The sequence below is a fragment of the Ruditapes philippinarum genome, unplaced genomic scaffold, assembly GCF_026571515.1.
Source record: "Ruditapes philippinarum isolate M1 unplaced genomic scaffold, ASM2657151v2 ctg1233_1_1_1_1, whole genome shotgun sequence".
In the NCBI taxonomy this organism is placed as follows: domain Eukaryota; kingdom Metazoa; phylum Mollusca; class Bivalvia; order Venerida; family Veneridae; genus Ruditapes; species Ruditapes philippinarum.
The window spans coordinates 242,240-263,551 of NW_026853490.1; the positions used below are offsets into that span (position 1 = coordinate 242,240).

General features: G+C 33.2%; 1 protein-coding gene across 6 annotated transcripts in view; it reads right to left on the minus strand.

The window, feature by feature from the left end:
* The window catches only part of LOC132737038 (dihydropyrimidinase-like), a 38,685-nt gene extending 17,898 nt beyond the window's left edge, over positions 1 to 20,787 (minus strand). The window contains exons 1-4 of one of the 6 annotated variants that reach the window (XM_060724270.1): positions 20,768 to 20,787; positions 2,063 to 2,157; positions 994 to 1,178; positions 294 to 458 (exon numbers count right to left, since the gene is read on the minus strand). In XM_060724270.1, coding sequence (XP_060580253.1) covers positions 294 to 458; positions 994 to 1,178; positions 2,063 to 2,157; positions 20,768 to 20,770 — 448 coding nt within the window. In that variant the 5' untranslated portion in view covers positions 20,771 to 20,787. Of the gene's footprint in view, positions 1 to 293; positions 459 to 993; positions 1,179 to 2,062; positions 2,158 to 5,965; positions 6,479 to 10,214; positions 10,856 to 20,767 lie in introns of those variants that run through there. The other 5 variants (XM_060724269.1, XM_060724268.1, XM_060724267.1 and 2 more) reach the window with 5 other exon arrangements.
* Between the last annotated feature and the right edge of the window lie 525 nt (positions 20,788 to 21,312).

The window sequence follows — 21,312 nt, forward strand, 5'->3', positions numbered from 1 at the left end:
TTATTAATGGCACTTTCAAGCCATGTAAATTACCAAAAAGTAGTCAAAATATGCATAAATTGCCCTTACTGTGTTAGTAACGCAGTAGAAATTTAGTTGTAAATACTAAAAAATCAGTCATTAACCGCACATAACATGTAAAATATGACTTGAATCTTGAACCATTTTACGTTTCCTAAAATCGTAGTACATATTTCTCAAGTTTAATTTTATTGATAGTATTTTTTGACTCATCTGGAGGCATGCAGCTTTAAAGGTGAAAACTTAATTGCAGCCAACGACATATTACCAACCTCTTTCTTTAGCTAAAACTTCCATTTCTTTAGCTACACTGTCATTCCAGTAAGTGACAGCAACATGGAGACCATAATCACAACAAACTTTGTTGTCCGCCCAGTTACGCCATTTATCATACGCATCTAACAATGGGACACCTTTTTGGTCTAACACAAAATCGACTGAAAAACAAGATATATACAGATTAAATTTATAAAGAGATTAAAACAATAAATGCTGAAACCTCCTACATTTCAATTACAGTAAATTGGTCCTTAATCAAAGGTCTGTAGTACCATAAATAATTATGTTGATAGTATTAAGTATCATGCATTACAAAAAACGATGGTGTGAGATGTATGGTTTGATATGACACATATTTATATTATATAGCAGACTGATAATATAATAATTTGTTCTAGAACAAAATATTATCATTTATCATATTCAATCACATAGAACTTATTGTTTCCTGTATGCATAGTTCTTTCTCTGACCTAACATGTTTGTTATCATTATCTCACTATAAACCGACACAAAAAACAACTTCAAAGCAATATACTATCAGTTATTTTTTAATTATTATTTTTTAAAAAAAAAATAAAACAGTGTTCCAAATATCAAGGCAAGAAATACTTTTTTTTCATAAAATTAAATAAGCAAAACCATGAGCAAATTCCTGGAATATTTTAACAAGATAGAGGTGTATAAACCTACTTATCATTGTGGTGCCTCCAGCTAGGGCAGCTTTTGTCCCGGAATAGAAGTCATCAGCTGCCTGCGTGCCCATGAATGGGAGCTGCATGTGTGTGTGAGTGTCTATACCACCTGGTATAATCAACTTGCCCTGCGCCTCAATGGTACGAGCCCCACCGGGAATGACCAGGTTCGTACCAATTTGTCTGAAAAATTTAACATACATCTTAATAAAGATGTAGAAGTGGCGGCATGGCCGAGTGGTTAACGCATCAGACTAGTAAGCTAATGATCGCTAGCCACATGGGTTCAAACCCCGTCAGAGGCAAGTCATTGTTTCCTCGAGCAAGAAACTTAACACTCATTGCTAAGTACTGGTTGGTTCCAGGGACAGATTCGAAAGTGTGTCTATAAGCTTATAGCTTCCTAAAATAAATTCTGTATAAACCAAAGACTTGTAGCCACTGATAAAGAACAGGTATATAAATAAATATGAGAATAAGACAATTTGTTATAAGGTAAAAGCTTCTATATCATATATATTATACAACAGTAACTGTTGTTCTTTCCCACTGGCAAACAAGCACCATGATACACCATAAACTTGAACATATCAAGTGAGCTAATGACACATATGCAATGCATGGCTCCCAGAAGTGGCACTAAATGACAATGATCGAAATCCACATCTTTGTCAATATTTTCATCACCAGTGAAATAATTAATTCATCACCAGTGAAATCATTAATTCATTAAATTGCTGAAATAAGCCACCATCATAAACAACATAACAGCAACACATTGTGTTTCTACCTATGAGTCAGCTATATTGATTAATTAAGGTGATGCTAAAACTTTTTTTTTGTAAGGTATTTTCTTGGCACTTCTTTACATAAAAAAAGCCTGACATAAAAAAAGATCACTTTCTGAAAATTTCTAGTAAGATTCAAACACAATGGATGAGAAAGAAGTAGTTCAAATTTCCTTGTTCAGTGAACTCTGAATACCAACATTAAAAATTGTATCTGTGTAAATGGTACTTCTGTCAAATGTCTATATAAACGGTGTTATACAAATAATAAGAACTTACTTGATAACTCCATCTTCAATGTATATATCTGCAAAGATAGACTGGTCATCATTCACTATCTTTCCTCCTTTAATAAACAATCGAGACTGTGCACTCTGAAAATAAACAAAACAAAAAACGTAATTCTAAGTTTCAGACATATTTAGTTAACAGTTACAACATTGCTCTTCTTATCCATCTTAACATACTGTGAAAAATCTTTTTCAAGAATCATCATGAATGTCTGTTTTCGGAATTTTAACTCATACATTTTACATGCCCAAATTTGTCCAATAAACTTGTTCTTGTTTGAATTCTGATCAATCTGTAATCAGTTCAATAAGAATTTATAGTAAGCAGTCATAGATATATAAAATGGTTGGAGTGTAGTTGTATGAAAGTGATTGACTGGTTGTCATCATGCTGGTCACATTTCTACCAGCATTCATTTACTATCAAAGCCATTTCAATTAAGAACAAAACTAATCATTCCAGCAATATCCTTGAAATATATAACTGCTTGCAATTACCTAGTATTCTGATTAAAAAGAAAAGGTTTCAATTCTATTGCACACATAATTTTGCATGTTTAGCATGCCTCCTGCTAAGATCTGTTATTGTTGCCGCTAACTTCAACTGGTTCCAGTAGGACTTTTTTTAGAGATTAACACATAAGTCATATAACAATTAACTATCTTAATATTTTGTGCTACACTATGAAATACTAGTTCAATGTAATTAACATATATTGATGACTATATATAAACCCATAGGAACATACATATGAAATTTGTTTTGCAAAACTGAGACTTCTGTATAAACTGAATAACAAGCAAGTACAGAATACTCTTCCAGCTCAACAATCATATAAAATATTATGATTTATATTTAACTTATTAATATGTGGAGGACAAATATATAACCATAAATAAGTAACATCAGTATTCACAGCCACTTAGCATTTCAGCTTAGTAGACAAAAACAGAATACATTAAATCTCTTAAAACTTAATGATAATCCTTTAACTATATCTACTGAAGTCATAAAATGTACTGTGATGATATAAAATGACATTAATTTTGTTTTTTCTTGGCTTGCATCCATAAACAAAAAGTTCAAACATGAAGCATATTTAAAGTTGAAATTAATCTGTTATCCAGTAAAAATGATGCACAAGTTTGAACTACCAATGTGTGTATGTATTTTATTAATGACACTGGCAATTAACAATATATGTATGATCTGTCTCCAGAGTCTTTCATTATGTTAAGATTTGATCACCTGACATCTCATCCATGGGTACATCCCAGTATTTTACAAGATATTCTAGAACAAAAATTTTCAGATAATTTACTAAAAAAACTCTTAGAAATTCTATGAAGATCCTATGGATTATTACATTAGCTTCACAAAAATATTATCCACAAGAAAACCATTGAATGCCAATAAGGCATACTAACCTTTAAGACAAAACAGAATTCCCAATAAGAAATCTCAAAGTTAGGGTGAATCAACAGTTATCACAAAGAAAATTAAAGGGTGACTTTTTGATCTGATAACAATACATGGCACCATTAGAGTTAATAGAACAATCATCTATAAGTTTGATCCTAGGTTAATTGAACTAGTTATCAATCCGAATGAGTAAAATTTGGGTGCCTAATGTCTTACTGTGATCTTAGTTTTGACCTACTGGAAACATCAGAGTCTTGCTTAAAGCCTATCTGATCCTATAATGTATGTTGATTTTTGTGAGTTTTAAGTGCTCTAAATGTCTTAAAATAACTGCTGTATTTTAAGTTTTTTTGGTGGAACATAAGCAGATACTTTTGTAAAGCCTAGTTGTATAGCTTAGTGCATGAACTAAAAGTCTCCATTATAATCATTTTGCAATAGACTGGTCGCCAAATATTTTGATTCCTAAATCTCCTTATTAGACAAAATAAGTGGGTGGGGTACAGTAAACACATGACATGGTAAAAAACATAAGAACACAAACCAGTCTATGAGACCTGACATGGTCTAATCAACACATGACTGGTATCTACAGGCAGTCTAATTCCCTGTTTTGATTTCTCTATCCGGTACAAGATAACTTATCTTCTTCTCTACATTCACAATTTCAACACATTAGTGTTGTAACCCAACATATCCAAAGAATAAGTTAGTGCAGTCTTGGATAAACTTTTCATATCCTCCAAAATGGTTAATCTCTTTCTTTGAAAGGGTTTCAGCCTGGTGATTTATATTTTTTTTCTTATTTAATAGACATTAGTATGCACTTAATATTTTTGTAGTCAAGTCACTAAGAAGAACATTGACATCTGGAAAATGAAATATCGAGCATTTGTTTCTTATCATACATATCAATATATCCTTTATTGAATTTTAAATCCTTGAAGGTAAGATGGTTTTAAAATATCAATATCTAAACCTATGTTTTTTCCTATGCCATCAGTGTATTAGGCCTGTTTTCACATCAGGCTCTTTACTGCTACTCTTTGCTACTTTCTTTTATCAATCGCTCTAACATTATGGAGAGTTCCAAATTCAAAGTAACAAAGTAACACAAGTCCATTATATTTAGCATGTTACAGTTTAAATAACGGCAAATTGTTATTTATGCTCGTTACAGGGCCTACTTTAGTCATTAATACTCTAACAGCTTACTATGCGATCTTAAAAACCATAACAAAAACATTTACATTTTACAATGGGTTAGACCTTGTGAACAGATTTATGTCTTATAAAAACATTGTTAATATTTGATCCAGGCTTAACAATAATAGGTTTTAGCCTCAGGGTAATTCTTTAAATTGAAAATTGGATAGTTCATTACAGAAGCTATTACTGTGACAATAGATGGTATCTATACCATTTACATGCTACAATACATTAATGACAGGTCGGTCGCAATTAAACACAAGAATTATTTTTGCAGTGGTAACAAAATCTTATCATATTGTATCATTGAACGATTATATAAATTCCCACTGACAAAGGGACCTGTCCATCAATCTTGGAAAAAACCACAACCCCACACTGTTAAACCGATAAAAATACAACTTCTTTATCACCAGATAACATAACATTATGTTATACTGATAAAAATTCAACCTAGTTCTCCTCAGCAAGACTTTGATTTCACTGACATACATGTAAGGCAAGATAAGCTTCAAATTAACCCTAAACCATTAATCATTTCACAATCACTATTAAACTGGTAGTCCAAAATTAGACAAACAATACTAAAGGGATATTAGGCATTAATGTTGTCTGACCAGACTATACGCTTGTAGCGTTTTGAGACAGGGAAATCCCTTCTTGCAGACTACGTAACGGAAGAGCACAGGAAGAAGTTCTTACATACAGTCATACATTAGAAAAGACATGAGCAGGCAACTTAATAAAGCCATTAACTATTCTTATCCTATTTTAATAACTTCCTAACAAAGAGAAAATGAAAACTTCTGAATTAAAACAAACTTTAGAAAAAACAATCTACTAAATTTATGCATCATTTTCATTTCTTATCAATACCAATCTCAATGCATTGTTAGTCCAATATACATCAATTGTTACTACAAAATTCACCCACTTCCCAATGTTTCATTAATTTGTTGTTTCTTTACAGTGCATAAAGGCTGGACCTCTGTTCATCTACTTACTAGTATGCCCTACAGCCTGCTGCTTTAATAAATGGATCACTTAAAACAGTTTTTAGCCAAAATAACAATACCTGCATCAAATGTCAAAATGTATAAATAATAAGTCCTGACAAGGATCCCCCAGTATAGCCAATCAAAACAACTTTAATAACTACAGGATACTGAACTTCTCGGCTAGGTCATACAAATTTAGCACAGAATTGGCTAATCCAAGTGACACAGTCTTAATTAAGAAACATAGATGTTTTACACTTACAGAATGTTCACAACAACTGCAAACCATCCTCTTGTCACACTTGTGTGACTTTTTTGTCTTACAAGTGTCATCGTTGTTTTCATTGTTCACCTCTTGCTCAAGATCGGCCATGTCTTTTTCTTCAAGTTTGAGTTCACTTAGAGCATGCAAACTTTTATTATCAATCTTTATGCACCGTTTCTGCTTGCAGCTTGTTACAGATATACAACACTAGCTTTCAAAGTTATTCCATTTTATATTTTAAACCTGAACCTAATCAAAGACACTAAACTTTGCAACTTTTATTTTCCAGTGACAAGTTTAAAACAAAAGTTAAAATATCAATTACACACTTATTCCTATTAGTGCATGACAAAGTTCTTTACATAAAAAATAAAAAATGAATGCTGATTAAATAACATGTTTAATTCCAAATTTACATTTTGACAGCTCATACTGCCTGGTGTTTATTTTCAAAAAGTCAACTTCCGCACCAAAATGCACTCTATAAAATGTTATACACAGTTACACAGCCTGTTTCAAATCATGTAGAAGTTGACTGAATCATAAACTATTTCCTTTTACCCTTGAACATAATCAAGACTTTTTCCACTGATTGACAAAATGATTAAGAAAGAAAAACCACTCGCGCCAAACACTTGTAATCATTAATTTTAAACTGTTATTGACCTGTATTGAATTCTGAGTCGATACTGTAATTAACAATCAAATATTAAACAAGCACATATTAACTGCAGCTTAAAAACAAATCGAAAGTTCCTGAATAAATGATAACGAAATACATTTTGTATGTTTTTTCCATTTCAAGCATGGCAAAAAGAAGACGGTGATTTATTCATTGATTAAATGAAAAGCGTTCACTGGGAAGAAAAAAACAACAGTTGAAACGAAAATGATTTCAAGAAAGAGGAAATTTTCTCGAGTTTTATCAGCTTTCTATAATGGCGTCTGCTGCATTTTACGATTAAATATCATGCAGACAACTGCTAAGGAAGAGTGACACAGCAACCTATTATATAATCAATAAAAAGTCTGAATCACCGACTTGTTTCCATGCCGATTAATGCCTTTCACGGCTAGAGCTTCATGGGATCAGACACTAGCACGAGGCTCCGTCATGAAACGTACAGACCTCTTGTAACAATACATACATGTTACCAGACACATACATATTTTTTTTATCACGCTACTTTAAATTCTGCCCACAGGGAAATCTGCTTAATAAAAGTTATATGAGAATTAGTTATCACTTTAAACATCACAGCTTCAGGACTTGATGAAGCTTTCTTCCATACAGATGGCTAAAATATATGATTTTGTGCATTATCAAGTTATCAAACCATCAAACCTTTCCTTTCATACATCAGAGATTTTATTCAGATATCATTAAATTTACTAAGACAATGAGGTCTATAAATATTCTATACAATTATTTATCATAATATTTATAAACAAAGGAAATGTAAGATACAGAAATTGTAAAATTTAATGGACAATAATTATACTAAGCAAAGAAAACTTGGTTTATCATAAATCTGGAAGAAATCTCTAAAAATTTTAGGCTCGTCTTCATAAAAAAAGAATAAAAAAGAAAACTTGATAAGGAAATATAGTTATGTTGTACTTTTCAATGCACTTAACACAATAAAGTTTCTTAATGTATGTAGCACAATCAAGTTTCTTAATGTATGTAGCACAGAAGGAAATAAAAATTAGTATGATGATGATCAATTTGTAAAAATCCACTGCCCTGGTATTCTAAAAATCAAGTTTATATACATGTAGCATTGTATATATAAAGATCCGTTCAAATAAGGTAAAAATATAATTGTTACAATTCATATTAATATCAATACCCTTATCAACATGTTTGGAGGCAATAGTATCTTATACCTGGACAATCAACATTGCAAACTAAGCAATGGTAATTATTTCTATATAAAGTTTAATTTAGCATTTCAATCATTTCAAATGACTTGCATTCAAATTATAAACCTTCAATGCCTTGTGGTACTAAACTTTTTTAAATAGCAGGTATCTGTATAAAATGTATAGGTCATAACTGAACTGTAAAATGTTGCATTCAATAAAAAGAAATAAATCAATTCTTCTTTAAATCTCTTCAATTCATGATATATTTATATAAATCAGTTCAGTTTGGAGTCAAATTACTAAAAACACCTCTTCAAAAGACAAACATTTCAACTAGAATGACAAAATCAATAGTGGATGATTCACAAGCCATTCTAACATTGTCAATCAATGCCTGACATGTACAACACTTCAAGTTTATAACATGAAATGTGCAAATCCCATTAAAAACAGAAATCTGCAAGTTGATAACTTATCTGTCTACATGCTGAAATTTCTTACACTGGAACATAGATGTAATGGAATTCTTCACCTATAATGACATTTCTTTTAATCCAGATGCATTCCTTTTACATTTGTTGTCATCTCACAATTTCAGCAATGTTATTTTTTTCCATGGGAAGTGGGAGAGTGCGAGGGTGTATTGAGTGAGAAAGTGCAATGAAAAGGGATTCCAATTAGTTAGAAAATTGCATGAGCTATAGTTATAACTTATAAAGGAGACCCTAAAAAGTGCATCCAATTAGCCAGAGTCAATTGCATGTGCAATAGTTATAAAGGAGACTCTAAAAAAGGCTTTTATAGTGTCAAAACCAGCAGATGCAATAACAGATCTGGTAGGGAAAGTATAACAAAGAAATAACAAGCATAAAAGATCTGGGAGGGCAAGGATAACTGTCATGAAGATAGAAATAACAATCTAGTAGAAGCAGAAACAGATCAAGGAGGGAAAAAAGTACATAGAAATCACTAGAAATAACAGACAAGTGGATGCAAAAACAGAGGGCAAGGAGATAGAAAAAAACCACCTTGAATGTGGCAGCAAGAGAAAAAGGTTCATAGAAATCACTAGAAATAACAGGCAAGTGGATGCAACCACAGATTAATGAGGGCAAAGATTACAGAAGCTGTCACGGATCTTGCAGGATAATGATTACACTAGCCAGGTGACATAATGTAGTAACAATGAAAAGATATATAGGCAAAACAATTGAATTGTAACAGAAAATAAGAGAAGGTTTTAATATGCCATAAAAACATGCATAATTACTGTGTAAAAACAGCTATGTGAAGTTCTGGAATCTTCAAACAACTTAATTAAGTTAAAGGATGAAGTGATTCTTTAATATTAATTAAGTGGTAATTAAGCTGCAATATGGGAGTACTCCATGAAGATACCCAGACTGTTTCTTGTCAAATGAAAATCTGCTTTCATCATAGGTTTTACAGCTGGAACCATAATACATTAACTGATATATTAACAATTATTTTAGAAGACAGGTGCTTGCATGATGTCTAAAATCTAGTACCATACAGCCTACACCTGTAGGTCTGAAGCTGCACCATGTGTTGATTATATAAACTGTAAGAAAATATGTTATGACAAATAACTATTACAAAGAAACTGTAAATTACTCATATGACAATTGCATTGTGCATTGTTAAGTGTTTAAATGTTGTCTTGCTGTAAACTGAACGAGGAAAACTGTTCATGCAATCATGATCCGGAGAAAACAACTAAATATTCTTCAAGAATCTCGTCCATGCAGAATTGTTACACTGTCCAGAAGATTTTCATAAAACACTGGTCTATCTTAAAATCAATAATTTCAAATCAACACCTCCAGAAATCGTTTTGACCACTCAGGCCTACGACCTTCATGGTCAATTCCTACGCATCCAAACTCAAAACCTGTGTTAAATAGCCTATAAACATCGCTGATAGTGATATTATTTCTTAATTAACATACTGCATATACTAAAACCTACAAAGTCAGCATTTTCACAACTATTCTTTTCTACTGACACCCTTCAAACAGCTTTCATCATGACCTCATGTTTCAAACACAAGTGTTTTTGCATATAAATGAATGATTTTGCATAAATTTCAGCAGAATAAGTATTGATTGAAATGCAAAGTCAGGTGGCGCATCAACCTTGCAATGCCAATTTCTAGAATACAATTAAGGTCTGTACATATCTTTTTCAAAAGACCCTAGTAACTTAAAAGAATAAAATGGACCCTGTATTCTATCTAGAACAGCTTTTTCCTGCTTTAAAAATCCACTTTTGATGATACTGTTAAATCTAATACTAAGATTAACTTATACAAGTACACACATATACCTGAATAATTCAATCTAAAGTAAAAGCATACCTTCTTATGTTCTCCCTCCATTTTTTCAAAATTATGCAAGCTACAAAATAATCACTGAAGTAGAACGTCCCTTTCTTAAAACAACAGTCAAGCGAAGAAAACTGTAGAAATTTAACCGTTGATAAATCTGTGATGAACTTTCGACAGCTTTACACAATTTCAAACTGGTCGATAAAATGTCTACTATAATGTGTCCATAACCAGCCTAACGGTGTTTTTATTTGTTCTATACTATGAAGGCCGCCAACTCTGATAAACCATCAATATATAAATATCTACTCAATATTTGAGTATGAAAAGAATTAAACATAACATATATCCTTCTAAATAGCTTGGTGAGATAGGAAGTCTTCAATTTAAAACTCCACACACTTCATTTACGTGTTTATATATAGACGTCAGATTTAAAAACAGCTCACTAGATTTAATTTGAATATTTGGAGCAGATAAAGGCGGTGAGCACCTCTTTGGCCCCTGGTTGGCTGCACACAAAATCACATAGTGTGTTTACAAAACATTGTAAAATCCCAGCTATTTTGGCCATAAAAATCCAACCAATTTGTCAAGTGTCTATTTAATTAAAGCAAAGACCATCACCCATAGCAAAATAGTGTGATTCATTTATTTACAAATTCTCAATAAACACCAGTTGAATTAAAGCAACACCAATTTTATTTTGCTAAATGAAACAAGAAACATGGCAATGCCATGAAACCAGGTTTTCAATTATCACCATTGTAGATAAATATGTTGTATTTGAAATACAAATACAAGCAACAAACAATGTAACTATGTGCAATGTTAAACATGAATAATGTAGGAGGAATTGCCACTGAAGAAGTGTTCACTATAATATTATGTATAAGGAAAAAAAACAAAGGGCCATAATTAGGTCAAAAACTATCCAATCACAAAACCCCGACAATATGTGCCAGGGTGCTTGATGACAAAGCTTCTGTGAAAGTTTGAACAAAATCCGTTGAGAAATGTAGGACGAGTTCAGCACAGAAGAATTTGTTCACTATAATTATATTGATAATTCTGTATAATGAAAAACAAGTTACAAAGTAGACATGAAATAATATATCATATCTTTTTTAAATTACCTCCAAAGATGATATGACCTTTGACTGCCAAATCAAGTTAAAATCATGTAAACAGGATTTTCAATGTTAATGTCACTGTGACCTTGACCTTGGAGCCAGCCATGCGGAACATGCGTTCTGCACGTCATCTTGATGTGGTAAACATTTGTCTGAAGTTTCATCAAAATTCTTCAAAGGGTTGAAGAGTTACAGAGCGGACAGGATTTTCAATGTTAATGTCACTGTGACCTTGACCTTGGAGCCAGCCATGCGGAACATGCGTTCTGCACGTCATCTTGATGTGGTAAACATTTGTCTGAAGTTTCATCAAAATTCTTCAAAGGGTTGAAGAGTTACAGAGCGGACAGGATTTTCAATGTTAATGTCACTGTGACCTTGACCTTGGAGCCAGCCATGCGGAACATGCGTTCTGCGCGTCATCTTGATGTGGTAAACATTTGTCTGAAGTTTCATCAAAATTCTTCAAAGGGTTGAAGAGTTACAGAGCGGACAGGATTTTCAATGTTAATGTCACTGTGACCTTGACCTTGGAGCCAGCCATGCGGAACATGCGTTCTGCACGTCATCTTGATGTGGTAAACATTTGTCTGAAGTTTCATCAAAATTCTTCAAAGGGTTGAAGAGTTACAGAGCGGACACAATTTCGTTCATGTAAACAGGATTTTCAATGTTAATGTCACTGTGACCTTGACCTTGGAGCCAGCCATGCGGAACATGCGTTCTGCACGTCATCTTGATGTGGTAAACATTTGTCTGAAGTTTCATCAAAATTCTTCAAAGGGTTGAAGAGTTACAGAGCGGACAGGATTTTCAATGTTAATGTCACTGTGACCTTGACCTTGGAGCCAGCCATGCGGAACATGCGTTCTGCACGTCATCTTGATGTGGTAAACATTTGTCTGAAGTTTCATCAAAATTCTTCAAAGGGTTGAAGAGTTACAGAGCGGACAGGATTTTCAATGTTAATGTCACTGTGACCTTGACCTTGGAGCCAGCCATGCGGAACATGCGTTCTGCACGTCATCTTGATGTGGTAAACATTTGTCTGAAGTTTCATCAAAATTCTTCAAAGGGTTGAAGAGTTACAGAGCGGACACAATTTCGTTCATGTAAACAGGATTTTCAATGTTAATGTCACTGTGACCTTGACCTTGGAGCCAGCCATGCGGAACATGCGTTCTGCACGTCATCTTGATGTGGTAAACATTTGTCTGAAGTTTCATCAAAATTCTTCAAAGGGCTGAAGAGTTACAGAGCGGACAGGATTTTCAATGTTAATGTCACTGTGACCTTGACCTTGGAGCCAGCCATGCGGAACATGCGTTCTGCACGTCATCTTGATGTGGTAAACATTTGTCTGAAGTTTCATCAAAATTCTTCAAAGGGTTGAAGAGTTACAGAGCGGACAGGATTTTCAATGTTAATGTCACTGTGACCTTGACCTTGGAGCCAGCCATGCGGAACATGCGTTCTGCACGTCATCTTGATGTGGTAAACATTTGTCTGAAGTTTCATCAAAATTCTTCAAAGGGTTGAAGAGTTACAGAGCGGACACAATTTCGTTCATGTAAACAGGATTTTCAATGTTAATGTCACTGTGACCTTGACCTTGGAGCCAGCCATGCGGAACATGCGTTCTGCACGTCATCTTGATGTGGTAAACATTTGTCTGAAGTTTCATCAAAATTCTTCAAAGGGTTGAAGAGTTACAGAGCGGACAGGATTTTCAATGTTAATGTCACTGTGACCTTGACCTTGGAGCCAGCCATGCGGAACATGCGTTCTGCACGTCATCTTGATGTGGTAAACATTTGTCTGAAGTTTCATCAAAATTCTTCAAAGGGTTGAAGAGTTACAGAGCGGACACAATTTCGTTTGACGCCCGCCCGCCCATCCGCCCATCCGCCCAGCCGCCCATCCGCCCATCGCCCCGCCATACCCCAATCTAATAACCAGGATTTTCAAAATTGAAAACCTGGTTAATAAAATAATGCAGAGATATTAAATTGCATTGAAGTTGAACATACAAGTGTATGAATTCTGCTGGTACTAATTTATCCTGTTAATAAGCTATGAGGAAAAATATATTAAGTCCCTGCTTTGTTATGTTTTATCATTTTTGCGATGATTGAATTTGTCAAAAAAAAAATCTCTTATTAGCAGAATATATTTCACCATTGATCAGTCCAGTTCCTCTTTGCTGATTGAAATTTGGCATCTGATATTCAGATTTCAATCAGCATGGAGGGATTGAACTATGCTCAAATATTTTATGCTGATAAAGAGATTTTTTTTTTCATTTTAAAAGCACTTGAAAACAGTATAAGTTCAAGCATTAGTAGCACACTTGGGGATTCCTTTAGTGCTTAAAAAAAGCTTGTATGTTATTTGAATCACTAACAAGTATGATTCCTCAAACTAAGCTATACAAATGCTGTATGAGAAATTGGTTGTGACCTTCAAACCCACAATCACTGAGTCCAGTGGCAGACACCTAAATCATTAATCAAAAGCCCACTGCTCCCCACAAAAAACACATTCAAACTTACAAGGTTAAGAATCTGTATCTTAAACCACTGTGTCAATGATAGGTGATCATTGATGATCGTTTTAAAACTTATAGGGTAGGTCTGGTATAATCATATCAAATTTCATTCTATATCATATTTCAAGTATAGAAATATATATATAAGCTTGTATATGATAAATAAATATATCATATATAATTATGCAATCAAATATTACTCATAATTTCTTTCAACTTCCCTGTTTAAAATACCACACTACCACAGAAAAATACAGAAAAAATGTCATATTTTTACACATTTCATTTAGCTATTACTCATACAATTATGGTTGTGTGTCTAGGAGGAAAAAAAATATAAACAAATCATTTCAAATGGTTTCTTAAAATGTTCATCTAAAACTGCAATGTCTTATCATTAATATCACAGCAAAGGGGATCTGAAAACAACAAAATTACTGTTGAACATCAGCTGAATGCAAATATTTAGTTTCTTTAGTTTGATGGTGAAAGATCTCAGGTGCCCTTTTATGCATTATTTCAGGTATGAGCCAGTACCCGAGTAGAACCACTGATCTTAAGCATTAGCTTACAGGTGGATCTTAAATACAGGTTATTTTGTTTTCCAATGGACTATCATTAAGATAGCCTCTTGATGCTACATAGTATATATTACTGTCAGTTAAACTTAAATTCAAGTTTTATAACAGTCTCTCTGTTAAAGTTTAAGTGTTTTCAAGAGCAATTTGGTCAACTTTTCCTATGAATTTGTAGACTTTCATAAGTCTGTCTAACATAACATAAATACAATATATTCAACGTAGGCTTATATCTGTGCTTAACTTCTTGATCTTTCCACATGTTCCTAATCCATTCCAAACCGGATCAAGATAAAGCTTTAATACTTATCCTAATCTTAATTTAAATATGAAATGGCATATTGTGAAATATATCAGTTAAAGTGTTAAAGGCACCTGACTTCCTCTGGTCTTGATCCAATTATGATAAAACAGATTAAACTTTAATGTAAATTTCAACTTCAAGGGCAGATAACTCGTGCACTGCCACTCCATCCATATTTTTCATAACACCAAAATTTTAATTAGCCCAAAGGGACATTTATGAACTAGTAACTTAATACATACACTGGTCATTTATCTTTCTCTTGACCTTATCTACTCATAACTGAACACTTTAGATTATAACATGACAGATCAGACTGTTTAATTCATATATCAAATCTATGAATTTGTACTATAATTAGCCTATGGCAAGGGAGGATTACTCCTGGTTGCATAAGTCTAAAACTAGTATCCAAAGAGTTATGTTTTCCTGAATGTTAAAATGTGATAGGATCTATTTATATTGATTCTTATGCAACATATGGCGGCACAACTGTATGCAAATTTGCAGGAAAATCAGGAGTTGACAACAGTATTTGTCTCCGTATAATTGATTATATTTACAGACAAAGTAATGTTCTTTATTATAGCAATTCATAGAGGTTGAGTCAGAGAAAAATTATCAACTACCTGTTTTATAGATCAAACATTATTCTGTTTTTTGGTGGTAATTTTTCAATACAAAAGCAAATTTTGCACCTGCTATTTGTGTTAAGGTATCGTAATTAAAAGATGTTTTATTGGGCAGGTTTGATGCCCTGATAAACACCATTTATAAGCAATTTGATGAAAGTGATAACACAAGAAAAGAAATACTATAGTTACATAAATGTGTTGAAAATAACCTATAAATAAACCAAAAAAGCCTTAAGGTTTAAACCACATAATTTCTACCTACAGTTACATTAAATTTGAATTTGAAGGTGATTTAGTTTGATGACTGAGCAGTTACAGAGTCATAACTAAGCTTATAACAGATAGTGACCAACACTGATTCTTAGGAATGTACTGTATAACACAAAGTTCTACTCATAGTTTAAAACAGTAACAACTACCTGTATTCATCGTGAATCAGACCACATGAAATCATTACTATATCTTTTGATGGTATCATTATGATAAATTTTTTCCCTTTGGAACAAAATTATTTTTAAAAACCTTTGGGCATACTTTAAAGTGCTTTTTAAAAATTGAAGATATTATATAAAAATAAGTTAAATTTTTAAAGAATGGGGTTTTTTTATGAAGGGGCATAATTTCCCAATTCACGAAAAGGAAGTACCCTTTTACTATATATATCTCAAAACATTATCTTTTAAATTAAAACATCATTTTACGGGAATTTAAAAATCAGACTTTGATGTATAGCTGTTCCTCCTGCAGTGCAAAAATATTTATAGGCACCAGCCAGGAATATTCTATGATAAATGAATTGATGAAAGAGCTTCAGAAAGTCCAAATAGAATTCCAAGCACACATCATTAACATTTTCTTAAAATACTGCCAAAATTCTTCAAAAAATCATTCAAACCCTCCTGTTTGCTTTGACCACAGAAGAAATTTCAACCCCAAGTTTACATTACTTATTCATGTATTAAATGCATCAGTTTTATCTCCATCTTCAAAATAAGACTATGCATTTAAATGATACAAGCTAAATTGTGTTGTGTTTTTAAGTTCATTTATACACGCCAAAAGTTGCCCTTATGGGCGAGTCCTCCAGAGGATTATTTATTTTATATTTTTGAAGACAGTGAAAGATACAGATACAGAAAGATGCCCCAAATCTAGAAGCTACTTTTGGTTCTTTAACATGTCAAATGTTTAAGCACTCATACATAGGACCTCGATTTCAAGTCTCACCTGAAAGACTGATTAGTAATTTTAGTCTGACAGCCCAGGAAAAGAACCCACAATATCGAGAATACAAGCCTCGTGCTCTAACCGATTGAGCTATGCCGGCTGGCTATACAAGCTAAAGCTCTATGTTTGGTACCGTATATAAATACAAGCATCAGGTGACCAGTTTTAAATCACAAAAATAAAACACTGGCTGATTATCATAATGCACAGTTTCAAATTGACACAATCATGACATTCAAGACTTCTTTCTAGAACAAAATCAAACAACACAGTACTTTTTTTCTTACAGACCTAAATTTCATTTCATTCTTTAATATCTCAACTATACCGCTAAAAATATAGCACAGGTGCTGTACACAAAAATAAAAGACCACAAACTGTGATGTATACTTTATAACATATGTAGAAGATTTTTTCCCGTTTAACAAGATATTTCGCTTATTTTTGGATTTAAATTTTAAAATTTTAAAAAAACCAAAGGGAATAAAAATTTTTTTAAATTCAACTTCAGGTTATAGAAATATGAATATTTGACTAGGCTTCTATAGACAAGTGTCTGTAAAATTAAGAACACATTTGTGGAAACAACCTACTGGAGTTCTAGAATTTAATACTTCTTTACTTCTTTAGTTTTCACTTTCTCTTTTGTCTTCCATTCACGATTCAAAAGAAAAGATTGTATACAATTTTTGTTTTATCAGGTACTTTTTAGTGTAATTAATGCTGAAATAGTAGCTTTATGTTAAATTTCAAGTTTAACCTTTTCTAACAATAATCTGAACTATATGTCATCCAAAACAGTTTCAGTTTGATGAATAACAGTATCCAAAATGTAATGCCGAAAAAAACAACTGTTTTCTTATAAGCAAAGTTAATATCAAAGGTGAATTCATACTGCTATCTATCTGAAAACCAATAATCTTTCCATTCCTTAACTATTTCACTGTAAAAGTATGAAGATTTCACACCAATAATATATATTCTAACACGACCCGCATTTTTCCCTATTGAACATAGAAGAACCGAAAGTGTGTGTTATTATGCAATAGAGTCACTTTTTGACGTTCTATATTTAGACATGTGACGTAATCATTATACATGTGACGTAACCACTATAAAATCCGACGCGCTGACAATAAGCACGGAAACAAATCAGGCGCAATTTTGCTTAATAGCAGGTACGGCAGCATTTTTTTGTTTATGTCGTGTTAGAATCGAAATAATATATCCAAATCGGTGATTTTATCGCTGGATAACATCACTGTTTGTCGTTCGGATGCGCATCATTATATCACTCGGGCTACGCCCTCGTGATATAATTCCTCGCATCCGAACTCAAAACAGTGATGTTATTGAGCGATAAAATCACAGTTTGGGATATATTATTTCTTAACTAGAACTATCACTAAATGTGATTAATACCCCCACAAGTCTGCTTCGGAAATGAGGATGTTACTAGTAACAGAATACCTTGTAATAGAATTGAAACATAGAGTTATGGTGGGCAATTAAAGATAATTGTGGTTCATGTATGTTGCATTTCCTTTCAATGTGGTTGGCCATTGATGAAGTTTAATTGAATTACTCTGTAATAAGTCCAGAAAGACAAAGAAAAAGAATAAAGGGCAATAACTCTATAAATACTGAAGATAGAGTTATAGTTCTTGTGCACTGCACTTCCTCTTATTGTGCTTGACCATTGTATGAAGTTGTTTTGAATTCCAACCAGTACGTTTTAAGTTATGCTCCGGACAAGGAAAAGTATCAAAGGGCAGTAACTCTGTATTTTTGTCAAAATGGAGTTATGGCTCTTGTGCACTGCACTTCCTTTTAATGTCCTTGACAACTGTATGAAGTTATATTGAATTCCAAACAGTAGTTTTCAAGTTATGCTCTGGACAAGGAAAAGTAACAAAGGGCAATAACTCTGTAATTAGTCAAGATGGAGTTATGGTTCTTTTGCACTGCACTTCCCCTTATTGTGCTTGACCATTGTATGAAGTTGTTTTGAATTCCAACCAGTAGTTTTCAAGTCATGCTCTGGACAAGGAAAAGTAACAAAGGGCAGTAACTCTGTAATTAGTCAAGATGGAGTTATGGTTCTTATGCACTGCACTTCCTCTCAATGTGCTTGACCATTGTATGAAGTTATAATCAATTCCAACAATAAGTCTTCAAGTTATGGTCCGGACAAAAGAAAGCAATGGAAAAGTAACAAAGGGCAATAACTCTGTAATTAGTCAAGATGGAGTTATGGTTCTTGTGCACTGCACTTCCCCTTATTGTGCTTGGCCATTGTATGAAGTTGTTTTGAATTCCAACCAGTAGTTTTAAAGTCATGCTCTGGACAAGGAAAAGAAACAAAGGGCAGTAACTCTGTAATAAGTCAAAATGGAGTTATGGTTCTTGAGCACTGCACTTCCTATCAATGTGCTGGACCATTGTATGAAGTTATAATGAATTGCAACAATTAGTCTTTAAGTTATGGTCCGGACAAAAGAAAGCAATGGAAAAGTAATAAAGGGCAATAACTCTGTAATTACTTTAGATACAGTTATGGTTCTTATGCACTGCACTTCCTCTCAATGTGCTTGACCATTGTATGTAGTTATATTGAATTCCAACCATTAGTCTTCAAGTTATGGTCCGGACAAAAAAAAGAAGGCAATGGAAAAGCAACAAAGGGCAATAACTCTGTAATTACTTTAGATAGAGTTATGGTTCTTGTGCACTGCACTTCCCCTTATTGTGTTTGACAATTGTATGAAGTTGTTTTGAATTCCAACCAGTAGTTTTCAAGTTATGCCACGGACAAGGAAAAGTAACAAAGGGCAATAACTCTGTAATTAGTCAAGATAGAGTTATGTTTCTTACGCACTGCACTTCCTCTCAATGTGCTTGACCATTGTATGTAGTTATATTGAATTCCAACCATTAGTCTTCAAGTTATGCTCCGGACAAGGAAAATGCAACGGACATAAAAAAAAAGCAATGGAAAAGCAACAAAGGGCAATAACTCTGTAATTACTTTAGATAGAGTTATGGTTCTTGTGCACTGCACTTCCCCTTATTGTGTTTGACAATTGTATGAAGTTGTTTTGAATTCCAACCAGTAGTTTTCAAGTTATGCCCCGGACAAGGAAAAGTAACAAAGGGCAATAACTCTGTAATTAGTCAAGATAGAGTTATGGTTCTTGTGCACTGCACTTCCTCTCAATGTGCTTGACCATTGTATGTAGTTATATTGAATTCCAACCATTAGTTTTCAAGTTATGCTCCGGACAAGGAAAATGCAACAGACGTCTGGACCGACCGACCGACCGACCGCCCGACCGACCAACCAACCGACCGACCACCGGGTGACTCCTATATACCCCCCCAAACTTCGTTTTTGGGGGTATAAATATATATGCCAAATCACAAATTTTTTATATCAATATTCTATATAATGTTTTTTTCAATAAACATTGACACTTTTTCTCTTTGACTTTGATGTCAGGGGTCATCTTGATCTAAAAGCTGACCAGAATATAGGCAATATTTAGGTAACGTCATGTTTCACATCAAACCTAGTAAGGAGCAAATGATATATGATATCTCACGTATATAATGTAAAATTAATCAACCATTGATACCTTTTACAGTATAATGCAAGAAATATTTAACAAAGATGTAAAGATGGTCGATAAATCTTTTTTTCAACTAGACATCAACAATGTCCCTGAACACTCAAATGGACACATTTATCAAAATACTGAATTAACTTTGACTAGCATACAAATAAACGTGTATCAAACACTGTTCATTATCTGGCATAAATATCCTCCATTGAGCCTGTGAAGAAGTCAGGTCAGTCACTGTTCATACCATTCAACCTATTGAAAGACTGACTGCCCATCCATCTTGTGGCAGGACAATTAAACACACCAAAAGATGGCAGGAAACAAGATAAAACAGGTCTCCCAACACTAAATCATATAACTAACATCAATATAAATATGTTCCAAATATGCTGTTTGGCCAATTCCCACTTTATTTATTGCACCAGATCTTCCGTTCAAGTACATTGTATTTTAAAATAAGAATATGGCAAGCAATGACAATTTACTAAGGAGAAGATAGGTATTAAAATGAAATAACTATTTGCTAAAATCAAACCATTCTCAAAACTTTCCAAGATGTTAAATTCCTTCAATATATCTGAAAGTAATCCCTGCCCATTTGCTTTAACCATGTAAAACAACTGTCGAAGAGCCTAAAGTCAAAAGCAAAGTTACAACCTATTAATGTATGTCAAAGATAATTAGTATTCACAGATGCAAGGACTACTTTTTTCAAGTGAACTACTTTTTTTATTAGTGTTCAGTGACCTTTAATAATTCATCATCAAGGCTGGGCCATACAACACTGTTGCTACACACTAATATAAACATGGCATTATGGCACTTATGCATGAATTAATTACAGGAGAGTTTCAGATAAATATGGCACCATTTTCATACTACACACAGCAGCATTTCTTGCATACAATCTATCATAGAAGAATTCCAATGATGTTAACCTGCAGTTAATCTCTGAAGTTTTGAGATGAGTTTCATTGAATTTCAGCAACATGTGTTTAAATTTGATTTTTTATTCATTTTCCTAGGCTTTGTATCATTTCAACACTTTTAGCACTTGGTTAAATGACCAGTCCAATGAGT